The sequence below is a fragment of the Camarhynchus parvulus genome, chromosome 1A, assembly GCF_901933205.1.
Source record: "Camarhynchus parvulus chromosome 1A, STF_HiC, whole genome shotgun sequence".
In the NCBI taxonomy this organism is placed as follows: Eukaryota; Metazoa; Chordata; class Aves; order Passeriformes; family Thraupidae; genus Camarhynchus; species Camarhynchus parvulus.
This window is the reverse complement of record NC_044586.1, coordinates 35,086,646-35,105,320: the sequence shown is the minus strand read 5'-3', so window position 1 is coordinate 35,105,320 and position 18,675 is coordinate 35,086,646. Positions and strand designations below refer to the sequence as shown.

At 39.9% G+C, this 18,675-nt stretch overlaps 1 protein-coding gene across 1 annotated transcript in view; it reads left to right on the top strand.

The window, feature by feature from the left end:
* Positions 1-482: 482 nt before the first annotated feature.
* The window catches only part of TBC1D15 (TBC1 domain family member 15), a 35,759-nt gene continuing 17,566 nt past the window's right edge, over positions 483-18,675 (top strand). Inside the window, exons 1-5 of the mRNA XM_030960169.1 lie at positions 483-565; positions 11,570-11,668; positions 11,904-11,978; positions 12,695-12,833; positions 14,652-14,862. Coding sequence (XP_030816029.1) covers positions 542-565; positions 11,570-11,668; positions 11,904-11,978; positions 12,695-12,833; positions 14,652-14,862 — 548 coding nt within the window. The 5' untranslated portion in view covers positions 483-541. The remainder of the gene's footprint in view (positions 566-11,569; positions 11,669-11,903; positions 11,979-12,694; positions 12,834-14,651; positions 14,863-18,675) is intronic.

The window sequence follows — 18,675 nt, the reverse complement described above, 5'->3', positions numbered from 1 at the left end:
ATGATGTGTGCTTTATATCAACTATATAACATTGCTCAAATTACAATTGCAATCTCAGGGAGCTCTGAAAAAGCGTGAGAGTGGAAAAAAAAAAAAAAAAAAAAAGAACAACAATCTCCTTTCCCCCTCGCCGCGCTGTGGAGGGGTCACCGCTGCCCCGGCCGCCGCGGGCCCGCGGCTGGACACTCGGCAACCTCCCGGAGGGCTGCGGGGCTGCCAGGGATTCAACAGGAGCGACGGGACCACGGCCACCGTCGGGAACAGCACAGCGCAGCCCCAGCCCTCGCTCCCTGTCCCGGGCCGCAGCCTCTGGAACAGCACAGCGCAGCCCCAGCCCACGCTCCCTGTCCCGGGCCGCAGCCTTTGGAACAGCACAGCACAGCGCAGCCCCAGCCCACACTCCCTGTCCCGGGCCGCAGCCTTTCCCGGGCCCGGGCCCCGCACAGTGCGCGTGCGCGGCTCGCAGCAGTGACGCCATTGTTGTGGCGCGGCGGGGAAGCACGTGAGGAGTGCGACGTCACCATAAACACTCGTGGGCAACATGGCGGCGCCGCCGAGCGGCAAGGTAACGGGGGTGGGCGGCGGCGGGGCCGGCCTCTCCCGCCTGTCCCCCCGCGGGACGCGCCGTGTCGGGCGCTGGGTCGCCCCAGCTGGCGGGAGTCGCGGGGAGGGGGGGTTGGGCCGCTGAACGGCCGAGCAGGCGCCTTTTCCCTTGCCGTGCGGGTGTCGCCGCCCGGGGCCGCCTCTCCGGGTGCCGTCCTGGCCTCGGGCGGGCCGAGCCGGGCACTGGCAGCGGCCGCGGGCCCTCTGCGCCGGAGGCGGTCGCGGCCTCGGGCGGGACTCAGGCCCTTCCCGCACCTGCCGGCCGGGCAGTGCCCCGCGCCTCCGCGGCAGCTCGGCGCCGGCCCCGGGGTGGCTGGAGGGCGCTCTCCGCCGGGGGCGGGCAGCCCCGCGGCCGCGCTGGCTCCCCGCCTGAGGCTGAGGAACGCGGCTTGTCCCGTCTACGTGTCCGAGTGTCCCGGAGGTGCTCAGGGACGGTAGCGGCCTTTCCCCCGGCCTGCGCGCTGGTAGTGTGTGGGAACCTGCCCCCGGCGTGCGTGCAAAGCCTTGTCAGTCCCATAGTTTAGTAATTTAACATTTTTTAAAAAAATTTTTGTACGCCGCGGATTCTTGCCGAACGTTCCGGAGCGAAACATTATTGCTTGACAGAGACTGAGCTCGCATGAGGGGGAGGTACAAGCAACACCCACTGTTTCCCTCCGCCCCCGCCAACAGATACGAATTGTGTCCGTACTGGTTTTTTTTTGTAAAAATAGTTTTATTTCATTACTCTTTCTTATGAAAGCATTGCTTTGCAGTGTAGTGTTCTCGAGCACGTGGATCCTTTATTTAGGATTTAAAATCTCGGTGTGGTGTCCGATTGTATGGAGTAGCCATGGTGAGCGTGTGATAGTGTGCGGTTTCACTTTTCCAGCCCAGGACAGAAGATGATAGTTTCAGTTCACGCTGATCTCGGCGTAAGAGAACACACGTAATTAGCCACGTCTGCGCTTCCCCGGGGGTGCTGAGGAGTGCCCTTAGCTATAGCACGAAAATTCCGGAAAATTCCGTCGTGGTGTTGAAAGCAGATCCGTTTCAACCAGAATTGTTGGAGCAGGCAATTTGTGCAGCTCGAGTTTTTAAAATTTTATTTTTATGTTCTTTACTGCTGTTAGGTGTGTAAATATAAAGATAGCCATAGTGTCCTCCCAGCTGTTTCTAGCTATGTACATCCAGTTTTTATGTATACAGAGAAGTTCTTTTTTTAATTTTACCCATTTTAATATTAATACAGAAGTTTATTGGATGACAGGAAATATTTTAATTTTTTAGGTAAATATTTTAATATTTTAATTTTTCAGGTTGTTTTTGGTTTTCCGCTTAGGCTTTTTTATCAGGATCTTCTTCAGGATGTCTCTTGTGAAAGCAGCTGCATTATGATGGATTATATGAGATGCTAGAATGATTGTGGATTAGTTGTTTGTAAATTTGCTGTGTATTCGTTGTTCCTTTCCAAGAGCCATGTTTGTCTGAGATTAAATCTCTTAGATGTTGCAAAACTGTTTTAGTTATGCCACGTCCACAGTGCTAATGCAACTTGTTAATGCAACTTCTAATTCAGTCGCATTCTTTGCCGTGTCTCTTTTAACACAGAGGAAAAATGACAGTTGTGTTTTCTCAAATTTCATGGAGTGGCTGGGCTGGTTAGATGTTTCACTGCTCTCAGGAGCAGTTCCATCCTTCTCTGTATTTCCCCACCTATGTGTTGCGCTACTGCTTTCTTGGATACTGTACTCATTTGATCTGTCAGTAATTAGATCTAGCAAGCTGAAATAATACATACAACTGTGCTTCCTTTTGTCAGGGTTAGTTTTCTGTTGGGAGCACATTGGACCACAAATTGTTTGTTTGAGTGGCAGCAGGATTTTGGGAGGGCTTACAAACTAATGAAATTTCACTCCAGGTAGAATAAATGTAGTGTAGATTGGTACAGACCCAGCATTCTCACTTCAGGCCTTTTGCACTTCAGTGTCTTTACAAGCTGTGGATGTCCTAAGTTAACTGCAGTGTTCCTTCTGGCTGTGCAATTTGTTGTAATGGGGTGTTTCAGGTGGTAACTTTCTGAAGGATCAGTAGGCATTAGTTTGTGGAGTGCTTTATTCTCATGTGGCAGATCTTATCATATGAAAGTAATGTATTTTAATGTATGTGCTCTTTTCTGCAAAGTATTACACAAATTGGTTCCCATGGAAAGCACGTGGCAGTGTATTAAGCAGCTGGGATAACCTGCATTGTTTCAGCTTTCACAAAAACTTGCTTCAGCAAACCATAGAAGATTGTAGTTTCTATTGCATTTTTACCCTGTTTGCCTTTCTCTTCTCTATTGCAGGTTTTTTGGCTTTTGGGGGGCTTTTGTTTGTTTTGTGTTTTGTTTGTTTTTATCTTTAATTTTATTTCCCAGACCTTATTAATATGAGTAGATTCAGAATCCTGCTATTTCATGTAGTCTCTGGTTTCTGCTCCATCCAGTAATGGGATATGAATTATAAATGTGGTTATCTCATATACTACTTTACTTGGACTTTTGTCCTGTGATTTTTTTTTTCTTGCTGGAACCTCTCACGAGGTTCTTATCAGTGTTTTTCTCTATATGGATAGTTAACTCTGTTCAGGAAAAGTTACTGCTGTTGAATTCTGGAGTCGTGACTCATTCTTTATAAATGACCATCTGCCCTAGAACAGTGTGAGCTTCAGTTTTTTGCCCTTTCTTAGAGTTGCCAGTTTTTTTCTGGGAGTAACTTGGTAATAAGGTCATTTGTTTTCAGAGCTTTTGACTTTATGCAAACAGGTATATTTATATATCATACTTTATGAAAATTGGTACATTTTCTCTCTTTTTGTTGCTTAGCAAATGGCAGTTTGTTTATTGTATTCAGAGAACCTACTCTGGATTCACCCTTATAACAGAAAACCGTGTTAGAGAATGAGCTGAAAAGTTGCATATGGGGAGAAGTACAAGCTTCAATTTCAGTCTGTCAGTGTACAGGTGATTACTGCAGCTGATCTAAAGACAGTAATGATACTTTTTTAATGTTCTTGGAGTACAGAGTATCTTCAGCACATGGGCTGTTAAATCTTTCTCAAGTTACCAGTTGACACATGGGCTGTCAGATAAGTTATTTTTCACTTGCTTGTGCTCTTGCTCTTGGAGTTAAAGTTTCAGAGTGTTAACTGGCCAAACATCTGAGCTTTATCTCTAAGCTCAGATGTCTGGCCAGTTCAGCAACTAGAAGTGTTCAAGGAGCACTGCAGCTATTACTAAATAGTAGTGGTGTTAGTGCTGTATGTTTGGGGAGGGGATTTGTGTTTGCAGTGGAGGGTTTTTTTTTTTTTTTAATTTGGTATGTTAAAATTAGCTTTGCATCCTTCAGGTATTTTGTTGGCATAGATACAATGAATTATTTTAGGTGTATATCTATTCTGTGGGGTAGGCAGTGTCTTGCTCCACCTTCTACTAGTTAAACATGAGTGCACAAAACTCCTGTACTGTGCATTGTTGTGCCATTTTATTAAGCATTTGATTGAAAACGTTTGTTATAACTTTTTCAGCCCTTATCATTTACTGTGAATACAATCATAATTCTTTTTTATTATACTGTACTTTGTGGGTTTTCTTTGTGAACAGAAGACTATCTCTCTTGAATTCATTTATTATGCTTGAATGTAAAGCAGTTCAGTGATATTTCTGTGAAATTTCTGTGTTTTCTTTCTTTTTTCTATTCATTAAGGATTTCTTTTTGCAGAAGTGCTAACAATAGGATCAGTGGGTTACTACCTGAAGCTCTTGCTCTCAGTACCCTGAACAGACTTGTATTTTCACTGATACCCTGCTATTGTTGCATGAGTAGCAGAAATACCTTGTGGTTAAAGAAATCTTCAGAGCACATGAGGCAGAGCTTGAAATATGTACTGTGGTCAAGTAGGAAACTTTTCTTATGTAGCTCATGGTGTTGAGAGCTTTCTCATATTTGTTACAACATGAGCAACATTTGTGGGATTCTGTCCCTCTCCACCCCTTCCCTACTTAGAAATTAGGTGCCTTTAAGACTAGCAGGTGTGAAATTTTACTTTCTTGGGAAGAAAAGTTGAGCCACAGGCTCAGCAAACAAAAGGCATACAAGGTTCAACAAGGCCAAGTGTGAGGTCTGTGGGGCAGTCCCAAGCACAAGTACAGTCTGGGTGGAGAATGGATTGAGATGAGCTCAGGGGAGAAAAACTTGACGGTGTTTGTGGGTGAAGAGCTCAATATCACTCAGATGTCCACCTGCAACTCAGCCAACTGTGTTTTGGGCCGTATCAAAAGCAGCGTGGTCAGCAGATCATGGGAGATGATTGTCCCCCTCTCCTGTGCCCTCATAGGAAACCATGTGCAGTACTGTGTCCATCTCTGGAGTCCCCACTATAGGCATAGATCCAGTGTAACAAAGAGGGCTGTGAAGATGGTCAGAGAGCTGGAGCACTTCTCCTGTGAAGGAAGGCTGAGAGAGTTGGGGGTTTTTCAGTCTGGAGAAGAGAAGGCTCCAGGGACACCCTGGAGCACCCTCCAGTATGTAAAGGGGGCTTACAAGAGAGCTGGAGAGGGATTTTTTCCAGAGGAATGTAGTGATAGGATGAGGGGTCACAGCCTTCAGCTGAAGGGGGAGCATAGGTTTAGATTGGATATCAGGAAGAAGTTCTTTGCTCTGAGTGTGGTGAGACACTGATACAGATTGCCCAGAGAGGTTGTCTGCTCCCTATCCCTGGAGGTGTTCAAGACCAGGCTGGATAGGTGTCTTTAAGACATTCCACTGGTCTAGTGGAATGTTGCCTGCCCATTGCAGGGGGCTTGCAGCTAGGTGATCTTTAGGGTCCCTTCCAACCCAAACCATTCTGTGATTTGCATTTTATTACAATCTGAGTGCCAGTATTGTAGCATATCTTCTGTGGAGCAGAAGATCATGTTGATCAAGTTAATGTTGGCTTGATGCTTTGTGGAACACTCAAATGTATTGGCACCTAGTCCTTGGAAATAGACTCATGATGCAGTAGGTACATCACTGTCCAGTGACACTTTAGCAGTGGATGTGTGAGTAAGCTTTGGGCAAATATCAGCTATTCCAAAGAGGAAGATGGAAATTTGAGCAATATAATGCAGACTTTTATATTGAGTTATAATTTTTTTTACTTAATGCGTAGTTCTAAACTAAGATGCTTCCTTTCGTGAGTGTAAGGTCACTTAGGCCAACCATTGTCTAAATTGAATTAATCTTATTGGCCTTTGTTTCCTTACAGTGTTGCATTTTTTGTTCTGTTTTCTTTCCATCAGATTCTGAAAATAAGGTGCAGCACAGCTGCTGTATCTGTTGTTGATGTATCTGTTTGTGGACAGAGACATTTTTCCTTAATTTGAAGTTTGCAGAACATTCAGACTTTTCTACTCAGTCACCTTCTTATGAACATGCCTGCTTGCTGTTTCAGCTGTTGAATCCTTGGTGAGGTCCTCTACCTGATTCCCTAACATGAGGCAAAAAATGAAGTAACTGCTATTGAAAAGATGTTAATTACCAGTATTTACACAGTGCCATAGTTAGTTACTTACTCCAGAGCAGTGGCTGATTGACTATGTAAGAGCTTCAAACTGTGTCTGTTATGAGATGCTGGATGGCATTTTGGTAGAGCAGTGCTGGCCTCGAGCTGTACTCTGGCAGAATAGGGGAGTGAGTGGAACACACTCTCCAAGAACACAGGGTGAGAATATGAAGGGTCTGAAACATGGGACAAACTAGCTGGGAGAGTTGCAGTGCTTCTCCTTCTCTCAAGTATTCTGTGTTTGACAGGTTCTTGGTATGGTACAGACCTAGGAACAGGAGATACAAACAATCAGTACACATGGTGACAGCTAATACTTAGGTGCTTAGCACAGGCAGGATGGAAAATACATGGGTGAGGATGGCAGGACCATGCTGTTCTGTGGTAGCCCCAGAGCTTGGCTCTCCTTTTATTTGTTGTCTATACTTTATTGTCTTAGGGTGCAATGTTGTCATCTTTCACTAGTGGGTAGCACAGGGCTGTAAATTGCTACCAAATGGCAAACATTAAATCACAAGGCTTTGCTTGTATTCTCTCATATATTGTTGTTGGTGGTGTAGCATCCCAAAGGCCTTCTTAGTCTTAGCTCATACATGTCTTTAGCAATAAAAATGCTACAGACATTGCCTGTTTGCTGCTCAGTGTAAGCAGAACAATAGAAATATGGAGATATGCATTGTCCATGCTGTGTCCTTATGTTGTTAAGAATGATACCATTTATTTCTCAGAAAATGTTACTGGGGCAATGGTGGGACTTCAGAAACCTATTTTTTGCTGGACATGGACTATAAATACTTGAAGAGTTTTCCAGAACCTTAACTAGCATATGCCATGACATGTAAACTGAGCCTACATCCTGCTGCTTCCATCTGTTTTTTTAATAGTAGGTGGGTAGGCAGCTATTGCTTTGTGCAGCTTTCCTGAATTTTCTGCTGTTCTCTGTTTCTGTAGACCCTCACTCAGGATACAAGTTGGAATAGCAATACAAGTCTCTGTGTGGTACAGTGCTTTCAGTCACTGATCAGATGAATTGGGAATTTGTCTTTGACCTCTGTAGCACCCATGGAAACAAAGAAACAGGTCAAATGGCTCACTAGCATTTGGAAACTTGCATCAACTTTCAGCTTTTGGTGGGACAGGCAATGGGTCTAGTTTTCATTCAGTAGAAGCAGACAAATAAATATGCTGTGAATTGTGCTTGTACGCTGCCAGCACAGACTACTTGATAAGCAGGAAAGACTTACGCTCATAAGCTTCTTGGGTACGTCTTATTTCAAACTTGAAATTTTAGGATTATTAAAAAATGATACTTAAATGATACTAACTTTTTTCCTACTGTCTCTATGATTTTCTTAGAGAAAAAAAGTTGCCAGCTGAATGCTTTTACAGTCTTAAGTTGCCTTAAGTAGTGCTTATGATGGGAAGTATTCTAGGAACTTAAGGATACCAAGGATGGATAAATCTGGTCTGCACAGAACTAGCTTTAAGCTAGTAAAATGCCTGAAAATCTTTCAGTAATTCCAACGTACAGCCACAAGATATGATTAAAATTTGTTTGAAATCAAGTTATTTTCAAAGTTGTTCAGCTCCTGTCACATTACATCTTCATTTGCTTTGGTTGCATTGGTGTGTGCTTTTGATAAACACTTTTTTTTTATTTGCGTTTTTGTTGTGGAACCAGGAGAGTCTGGCTTTTATGTAGGTAATAACATCTAAACCTGTGACATATACTTCTCTGTGGGCAGTTCAGTAGATGTTTGCAAACAGGCACAGAAGAAAACAGAACAATCACTGTTTAAATCTGTAGTGAGGCCTGTCATTGCTGGACAGCTGTTTTGGCCTTGAGCTTCTGAGCAACACAAACGACTTTTCTTCCCTGAGGTTCTGTTTCAGGGACCAGCGGATAGACTGCAGAATACAAAATTCTTATTAGCTGGATGGGTGGAAGGGCTGTAATAATGGGGTGGGGGATACTTTTGGGATTTTATTAAAATCCTAGGGACTTGTCAACTTATCTAGTGACCTGTGGTATGCACTTATTAACATCAACTTGTCTTTTTTTTTATGATGGGCTTAGTGACTTTGTGTAGATTTAGGGAAAGAGTGATGGCTCTAATCATATGAAAACAAACTGAAAGATTGAACTTGTCTCCACCTTCTTACCTTTGTAAAGGAGCCCATGTGAAACATGGAGGAGCCCATATGTAAAATAATGAATAGTGCAAAACCAAGGCGAGCCAGCAGTGTGTTTTCCTGTCTTGTAATACAAAAAGCATAATGGACTAACTGAGCAGATAATATTCTTTAAAACTTGAATTCTTTCACACAGTGGGTAATGAGGCCTTCCTAGTTCACTAAAGGCTAAAGATTATCAAGATTTCAAGGAGCTTAGGTTGCTTTCCTGTGCCGAGGGGGTTGACAGGTAATACAGAAGGAGATTTGGGTTGGGTTTGGAGAGGTTATAGTTACTTCAACAGCTAATGAGGGGCATCAGTCTCATTATCTTGCCCGGCCTGTATCTAGTTCCTTCTGCTCTCTCCATATGTAGCAGGATCTCACTATGTCGTTGTTGCATGCAGACCTTACACAAGTCCTTGGTATTTTACTGATGCTTCAGGTCATCCTCTAACATTTGGTGCCTTTTTGCATGTTCTGCAGTAACCTACTGCTTAGGCAAGAGTCAGTGTGTGAAGCCATTATTTAATTTTGAAATCTGTTTTCTTGAATGCTTAAGAGGTCCAAGTGTGCTGACTCACCAGGCGTTTCCCTGAGTGTTGGGCTGCAGAGGCCCTGAGCAAAAACCTTTGTAGGCCACATGGTGTTTGAGATTGAGCTACTAAGTGTAGTAGTGGTTGTCTACTGATGGATGGGGTTTTATTCAAATCTAACTATTGGTATACTGTCTTTCAGTTTGATACTTTCCTTTGTACTTATTACTTGTATGTGTAATTTCACATTACTTTTCTTCTTTAAATTGATTTTGAATAGCTTGTCAGTGTTGCAGTACCAGAAAACAAAAATCTGTAACAAACTATGTTTTACTGTAAAGTACTGTAAGAATACCTAATAGCATTTTTGAATTTTCAGCTTGCTAAGAACATTGTGTGAAATATAGCCACTCAATGTAGCTAATTTTCAGGTGCTGCCACTATAGAATTACGTTCCCAAACTCAGTTTGTTCAAATGCATTTATGGAGTTACCTTACAAAGTACTGCTGAACAGAGTGGCTCAGTATTTCTAAGAATTCAAGATGGTAACTCCCAAAATGTTTTGCAGAGGGATTAACTGTGAAAAAACATCTAGATGCTCTTTTGTACAATAATGTTATCTCTTGCTTCAAATTAGTTACAGTTCTAGTTAACAGTTGGAAAAAGTAAATAAGTAGATCACGCTTGTGATTGGAAAGGAAGAATCTCAGCGGCTTGGCCTTCTGGCCTTTCAAACTTGGAGAAGATTTTCTCTAAATAACAGTATGAGGGGAATAAGGTGCTTTGCGACCAGTCCTCTGTTTTACAGACACCCTCTGAAGTTCTGAGCATGTGCTTTGGGTTTTTTGGAGGAGCATGGCACAGGGAGCTGAAGCTGTTACAAAGAGCAGTGTAAGATTTTTCAGTTGCATGACAATTGTGGCATTAGAAACACATTTTCTTTTTCCATGAAAGGAAGTGTTTGTCCTTCTGAGAGGTTAATGGACAGAAGAATAATAAAAGCAGTTATTAGATGGCATACCTTCTAGATTTAGAAGGTATACTTTATGATACTAACATTTTTGGCAGAAGTGCACTTCTACCAGTAAAACTCTGACACAAATAGATTTTTTTTTTGAGCAGCTGTCCAAGGGGTTGATGACTGATTCATATTTCTGACTAGTTTTCATGATAGATCAGGTCCAAATAGCTAGAAGGTAAAATTTAAATAAAGGTCAAGGTTGCCTTGTTTGAACAGAACTGAATTTGAAAACAGATAATTGCACCAATGATGATCTGCGTTTTGTTTTATTCTTTGCAGAATTCTGGTTATTTCTTTTGTATCATGTTGGACAGTAATTAGGGTGGGGTTTTTTGGATAGAAAAGAGAAAAAAACTGTAATGGAGAACAAGAAAGAAAACTTCCAATATTTGAAAGGCAATGATATTAATAGTCCTTCAAGCAGGAGATGTGCTAAGTGACCTTTAGAGATTTCTTCCAAGTGATATTTCTGTTTAACTAGAGCACTCCTGAAATTTATTCCTTGTGTTAAAGGTAGAGAAATTGAAGCAAAACTAAAACAGAAAGGATGAATTAAGTAAATTTTATGGCTCTTTTTAAGCCACGTTTTCTCATCTGGCTAGTTAAGCTTACCCACCTAACCTTTTGAAACAGACAGGCAAAATTAACCTTTTAGTTTACTGGCCTGACTACAAGTGTAATGATTTTAGAAAGCGGATAAATGAGAAAAATAACTCCTGATATCTTAGAACCAAAGAAATACATTATCTGTCTCTGAAAAATTTCTAAACTTTGCCTTTAAAAATATGTTTCTTAAGGCAGTGTTTGCAGCTTGGTGTGAAAATGAAAATGGTTCTCAAACAATTACTGTTACTGTTTGATTTATTTCACTTTCACAAAATTGAAGGGTCTTTTCACTCTTAGACCTGTGTAAAATAAGACCCATTTACAGTCATTAAACAGCTTTTAAGAGTATGTGTATGTAGCTTTCAAAAGCCTGCTAAATTTTGGCAGCCAAGGTTTCTTTGATTTTCTTTTAATTTTTTTTTTTTTTTTTGAGAGCATGATCAGAATACTGTGAAGGGTTTTGCAAATGCTTGAATGCAAAAGTTATGTGGGCCGTGTGCCCTCCTGCAAGCCCTTCTTATCCAACTGTTGCATATTCTACCTTTCAGATGGAATCTTTGCCACTGGCCCTGAATTTAATTTCAGGGTATAGTTTTTTATTTCTCAGGAGTTCATCTTTTTACAGTATTTTTTTTGGTGCATTTTAAATTTAAATTAGTTTTATAATTTCAACATGCTTAATGGCAGGTGGCAGAAAGGCAGGCTATATAAGAAAGCCTTTTAATGTTTTAAAAGCTGTATAGGACTTTCACTGAACCTGTACCTGCTGATTTAAAAATAACTAGGTATTGAATGCATTTTCTTGTGGTGTTTTAATGAAGTAGTACTAGTCAGTATGTTGCTTAGAGAGTAAGTTCGATCAGTTCCATTTCCTATTGTTTCTTGTTTTAGGTAAGTGAAAGACTGGGATCTTGGACTCTTTGTAACAAAATCCCTAACAAGATAGAAGTGTTTATTTCAACTTCTCTCAGCGAGTCAAAATGATAATGAGTACCATAGGGGGATAAACAATTTTAAGAATTTTAAAACATTATTTTTTAAATTTCATTACTCATTTTGTTATAGGTTGTATATGAGCAAGAAGGAGTTTTCATTCACTCCTCCTGTGGAAAAAATGATGACCAGGACAACTTAATAGCAGGAATACTGCGTGTCATAGAAAAGGTATTTACATAATACAGAACTTTTGTGTGTTTGTTGGCAAAACACATAACAAGTTTGGCAAATCTTAAATGCCTTTTTAAAGTGTAGGATTTTGTACATGAACAAACATCACATTGTGTTTGACATTGTCATCATCTATATGTATATGTAAGTTTTAACATAGTCACACCATGACTGTATATGGCAATAAATACTTTGATGTGTAGTGTTGAATTTTTTGTGATTTGTATTGTAGGAAAATGAAGTGATAGTAGACTGGAGACCACTGGATGAGACTTTGGATACTTCTAATATCCTCTATGCTGGAAAGGTTTGTTTGTTAGTTGATGTTTCTCTAGAGATTTTATTTTGTGTTAACTAATGTGTAGGTGATTTCATAACTGGAAGCAAAGCTTATTTATTATTGGTAGTAATAGCTATATGTAGGAATCTTATTTGCAGACTGCAGGCCAGTTCAGGTTATTAGAATACTTGAGTAGGTTGACTGTATTTAGTTTTTACTTGGTTCACAAATAATATAGTAGAGGACTAACTATGAATAGTAAAGACCAAATGAGTGTAAATATATCACAGTCACCAGTCCCTCTGCATCTACTGTGTTGTAGTTCGGTGATTCACTCTTCATAGTTAGACACGAAAGTGAGAGGTGCTGGTCAAATGCAAAATAAAAATAGAAGTCTGTGGGGGTTCCAAGATGCAGTGATATGTGGTATTTAATCACTATTAAGAGGATGTGACTAAAAAAGATTCAAGTTTTACACTTAAATGAATAATTTGTTATGCTCATAAAGTCTGCAAGAGAGGCAAAGATGGTTTAGGATGTTGGAATTTACTAAGTAAAACCACATAGTCTTAGTCATAAGTCCAAATTTCCTGTGTTGAAGTGTATTATGTTTCTGAGGATTTCAATACATTTTCTTTTAATCTACAAAATAAAGATGCTGATTCTTCAGGTTGAATCTGAGAAACCAGGTCAATTTTCATGTCTTGTGTTTTTTGATAGTTGCTTTTGTTGTTTTATCTCAGGATTCCAGTTCTGTTGTGGAGTGGACTCAAACTCCGAAAGAAAAATGTTCCCGAGGAGCAGATCGTCCAAGTAGTTATGAAGCAGAATGGGACATGGTCACCACAGTCTCTTTTAAGAAGAAACCTCATTCAAATGGAGGTACTTAAAAAAATGTGGAGGGTTTTTTTGTGTGTACAGTGTTTTGCTTTTCTTCCATGATGGTAACTTGTAACTAAAGAATTGCCTTTAAGAATAGCCTTTTTGAAAGGCTGGGATTCATTTGTGGTAAGATATGAATCTCTGGGTGTAGAAAAAAATTCACAAGTGGCATAGCTGTCATCTGCCTCTGTTTTTTCCTTAATTTGGTAGAGAATTGTATTGAAAAAGAACATTAAATCTAACTTCTTGCTTCATCATTAGATGTAGTAGCAGTTTTATCTGCACTGGGCTTGCACTCTTTAAAACAAGTGGAATTCAAACTAGGTGTCATGATAGAAATGAAAATGGAAAAATAAGTGGTTTGCTATTCAAATGCCTTTCCATACTGCAACAGCAGGGGGAGATGGAATGTACAGTTATGACATACATGGGTCTTTAATATGGTCTTTTTTATGTGGGCAAAATAATTCTATAACTACAACATTTTTGTTATAGTGTCTCAGTAGCGATGTTGAAAAACAAGTTGTGATGAGAGAACAGTGACTCTCGAGTAATCTTTTTTTCTCTGATTCTCACATAGTGTTTTTTCCTTAATAATAACTTGTTTTCCATGTAGTATTTCACATCCTGTAACTGGGGATTATTGTGCTTGTTTTACCATCTTTATAATGGTCTTAAATGTCATGTCTGTCATCTACAGGGTTTGGATGCCAGATTATGAATGTTTTTGAGTAAAGCACAGTCCTTGGCTTTTATATACACACACACACACACACACACACACACACACACACACACACACAGCATCTCTGTTGGGTAAATATGGTTTACCACATCACTAGTTTGTATTGAACTTTCATCTCCAGTCAACAGGGCATGCCTTCATCCATAGTGACTGTCACTGAGGACTACTTTGATTATACTCTTTTCCACTTATTGCTTATTTCCACTTGCTGTAATTTGATGGGACCAGGCCAGGGGGTGTCCCAGATTCCTTCTGGACATGCTGGCAATTTTGTGTCCTCTGGTAAAGTACACTTTAATCCCTTCTCCTTGAATATATGGAGTTTTGCACAGCATGTATACAAGCTTGCACACTACAGGAGGAAAGGGTGAGGGGGAGATTTCCAATTCCTTTGCCCTTACTTTGGCAGCAGCCTTACACGACATGTGGCTAGTAACTGTGGGTAATATATAGGTTCCAGGATTGTAGCACATACCATGTGTAGTTTGGGTAAGTAGCGCTACATGGTGGAGCTGCAGGTTGGGTTTAGCTTCCTGCTGGAATTTGATACAGCAGATGTACATTTAACTGCTTGATCACTTCTGTTGTAGGATCACAGAGTATTTTGAGTTGCAGGTGACCCACAGGGATCATCAAAGTCCAGCTCTTGGCCCTGCACAGGCCAACCCCAAGAATCACACCATGTGCCTGAGAGTGTTGTCCAGAGTTATTCTTGAACTCTTGTTAAGTTTAATGCTGTGACCACTTCCCTGGGAGCCTGTTCCAGTGCCCAACCATCCTCTGGGTGAAAAACCTTTTTCTATAAACTGTAGGTACAGTTTTAGGGGAGTAGCCTGATGGACTTGTTGATTGTTTTACAAGTCCGTAGAAGAAAAGGAGGCTCAAAGGAAAATGCAGAAATAGTAGTTACAGTGTACATTAGAACCAATAGAACGAATTAGATCCAATTATTAGAACCAAAGCTGGTGTTTACGTTTTGAGTTTGTTTTTTAGGAACAGTGACAGATATAATGTATTTATAATTGCTAACACTGAAAGTCAAACTGAAATCATGTGCTAATTTTGTTTTTAAGATGCTACAACTCATGCAAACAGAGAAAGCAAGTGGTCGTTCCTGTTCAGTTTGACAGATCTGAAATCAATCAAACAAAACAAAGAAGGCATGGGATGGTCTTATTTGGTGTTCTGTCTGAAGGATGATGTGAAGCTTCCAGCTCTTCACTTTCATCATGGAGATAGCAAATCATTGATTAAATGTCTTGAAAAGCACGTTGCACTGAATGAGTAAGTATCAGACAACTCTTAGTTCTGTAAAATACAGATTATTGTTTACTTAAATCACATTAGGAATTTCAGAGTAATACTTCCTGATTGTATTCCATTCCTTTTTTTGTTAATAGAAATAGTTTTCAGGGTGACTGAAACTGTGGTTTCACATATGCATTTGGAATGTAAGCTGAAGTTTAAAAATTATTGGATTGATTTATGAAGTATTTTAGAATCTGAAGTGTTGCTAGCTCCAAATGCCTCAGTTGCTCCCTCTAGTGGGTACAGAAGGTTATTATGAACATGCAGTGTAAAAGTTAAATCCTTCATGAGCTACTCCTATAAAATGGGATAATTTGTGTTACAATTTGAGATTCTCTCCTTTGTGCAAAATATGCATGAGTATTTATGTGAGAATGCAAGGTAACTTACAGTACTGTCAGCTAAATCAATTAGTATATAAATGTTTTTCCCCACAGTTCTGTTCCCCTGTAATTTCTTGCCTGGTCAGTGTTTCACCTTTACTACACAAATCCACTATCTGAGTGTAAATACAGTTAAGACTCTACCATTCTGTTAAATAATTTGGTGTTGTTGTGTAGTTGTATTGTGCTACCTCCAAGTTTTTTACTAGGATAGCCTTTTTGATCAGCATGCATAAGTGTAGAATAAAATAAAATTTTCTGCATTCACCATGTAGGCATAAATATAATTGAAGAAGCCAGCAGGTAAATAAGGTTATATAGAATATGAAGAAGTAAATGTGGTATAACATGTATACCTATTACAGCTGTAATATTAGTGTGGCATGTAATCTGTTTTCAAAAGTGTTTTGCTGTTGTCACTTGCAGCATAATAGTGTGATGATAGATTTGAAGATGGATAGTGAAATGGCTGTAGGAATTCTTACAGAGGGCTCTTCTTAGTAGCATCACTGGGGCCAGAGATGCCTTCAACAACTACTCAGGCTGATGCTGAGTAATACTAAGGAAAATTTTGCTGGAGAGCAAGTCAATAGGATGTGAGTGGTTGTATATTTATGGAATTGATTTGTGAAAGGCTTTGACAGTTTCAAGGCATGGTGTTGGGGTTTGTGATAATCAGAAGTTTTCAGCTGCTTGGAGAAGGTAGCATGGTCAGTGTGCCCAGTTGGTGGAATGCCACTGGCTGTGGCATTGTATGTGAGCTTTGTAAGGGGAAAAGTCAGGAAGAGCAAAGGAGGGGCTAGTAGGGGGACAAGATGAACTTGTAAATAGGAATATAGATTAGAAAATCCTGAATCACAACTTCATCTTAAATCCTGAGGGATTTTTTTCTCTAGGTTCCCTTCCTTAAACATCCTCATTTAGTTTCATAATTTCCCAGCCTCTGCAGGCATAGGGAAACATTGTTGTCCTGCCATCCCCCTCTCTTCTTTTTTCCCCAAGGAAACCGTTCCTTTTTGAGCATACTGTGTTTAGTTATTTGTGGATACCTTCTGACTAGCTGCTGGTAAACTGGGGCAGGTTTTAGGAGCAACTGATGTAGCAAACTCTGGAAAAAGACTGTGATATATGATGAGTTACAGAAAGCTTTATATCAGATCTGTGTAATCTGTTACCTGTGGACTGCAGCAACATATTTGAAATTTTCTAACTGATTTCTAGGATAAGACAGCAAAACTTGAGGTGATGTTCAAGCTTGGAGGATGTGCTGTGCTGCTTGATATTGCCACCTTGAACAGTTGTAAGCATTAACTAACGCAAGAGCAGATACTTCAGGAACTTTAAATCAAAAAGCAATGATAGCTACAGAAATTCAGTTTGGATGGCCTCAAGCATTGACCTGATCAGGAACTTCGAGTTTGTTTTCTTATTCAGTTAAGGTCTCTTCTGTCACCAAATTCTCTTCTGTTGCTTAGTCATGAATTATGACCATTATTTTTTTCTAAGGAAAGAGAAAAGAACAAATAGGCCATCCAAGTTATGGAAATGACAGAGTCAATCTGTATGTTTCTGTTGTTTCCTAATGGTTATTCATTCTTTAGTACATAATGTATCTCAGCTCACAACCTCATTTAGTAAAAGATGTTTACTCAGCTGTCTGGATGCCACAAGCAAATATTTGTCAGTGTAATTACTTGTTATCACAACTTGTATTTTATAAACATGGGATATTGATATTAAGGCAGAAATTTTAGCTTATGTATATATTATCTTTATGTTATAGGCATTTTTTTATGTTCCTGTTATCTCAAAAGATATTGTACTTCTCTAATACAATTCTTTATAAATACCACGCCATTGCTGAAATCAGCATGAAGCAGCTAGAGTCATACAAAATAGTTGTAATTTGTTGTCCTTAGGATTAGGTGCCTTCTAGTTTAATTGCACTAGTCTAATATTGAGAAAATACCATGTGCACAGATGACACTTTGTAAGTCACAGGACTATGAGGAAGTTTCAGAAAATGTATAGCTCACAAATTTTTGAACATTACCTAATGTGTTGATACCCCCCTGACTGTCCAGAAAGTGTGTTTAATTAAAAGGGAGGTATGGTACAAAGTTTTAATTCTTTTAGTTAAGAGAAACATAATACATGACTCAGCCTTTGCCCCTGTGCTGCTCTTTAGAAAAAGCCAATTGAGCTTCATTAACTGTTGGTGCCTCAGAACTGTGACTGTGATGTCTGGCTGTCTCAAAAGAAGATCTCTTGTTGCATTTCATATCCGTCAGTGTTTACAGTGTCCTGTCCTGTTGGAATGGGAAAGAGATAAGGCTTATTAAAGTTCTTATCTTTGACTTTAATAACATGGTAGATGATGCAGGTGCTAATAAAAAGAGAAGTAATTTTTCTTTCAAAAACTAGAAGTAGTGGATTTAAACTTTGTGAGAGAGCAATAGAGAGGTATTTTATAAATGTAAGTCTGTGCGATGTCAGCCTGCTTTCTGAGCTGTTCTCTCTTCTGTCACCTACTGAGCAGTAAATTGGTGATTCAGCAGCTGCTTAAGGAAGTAATGGGGTGCTTGTGCTGAAGAAGAGGGCAGAAGGGGATGTTGCAGGGGGAGTAGGTGTTAGAGCAAAAGAACAGATCCATTACTAGGAGCAGCATGGTTTCAGTGCCTTTGTTGTCACTATTTTCATCTACCTGTGGAACACTATTGAGTAGCAAATGTGTTGAGCAGGAGTGTACAAATATAGTGAGTTAGACCAAGTCAGGTTTGTATTCATTAAGCTTCTGGAGTCTACACAGAAATATATTTGCAGGGCTGTACTGAGATGGTTCTGTTTTGCAGTACAGTGGCTCTGGTGTCTTTTAAGCTCCTATCAGTATGAATCTTAGAATTATTCTGACAGGATGTGTTAAAGTACTATTGAAAAGCTGTTTGTATTCCTTAATGTGGTGTTTTGCAGGGTGCCATAATGTAAGATTTACTAACTGGTAGAAGGAATTCCTTAACTGTATGGGTGACATAGGCTCTTTTCACTTCCTCTATTATGTTAAGGGAGTTTCAGCATATATTGTGCTGAGGCTGACTGTGTCTCACTACATTTCCTGTGTCACATTTTTTTGTCCATTGTCAAAACTAGAAAAATGTACTGAAGAAAATTTTGTCACCTACATGTAAATGGAGTTATCTTCTAGAGTAATTTCTCAAAAAATTTTCTAAAGCTTCATTTTTCAGGGAATGAATTACTACAATTCAGAACTAATATGAAAATAACACAATCTTTTGAAACATGAAGGTTCTGTTTTATGTAGCATTAGTTGGCTACCTTGTTCCAAGGACTGATCTTGCATCATATGAATGATCTTGCATCAAATCTTTTATTTTTTGCACAAAGCCTG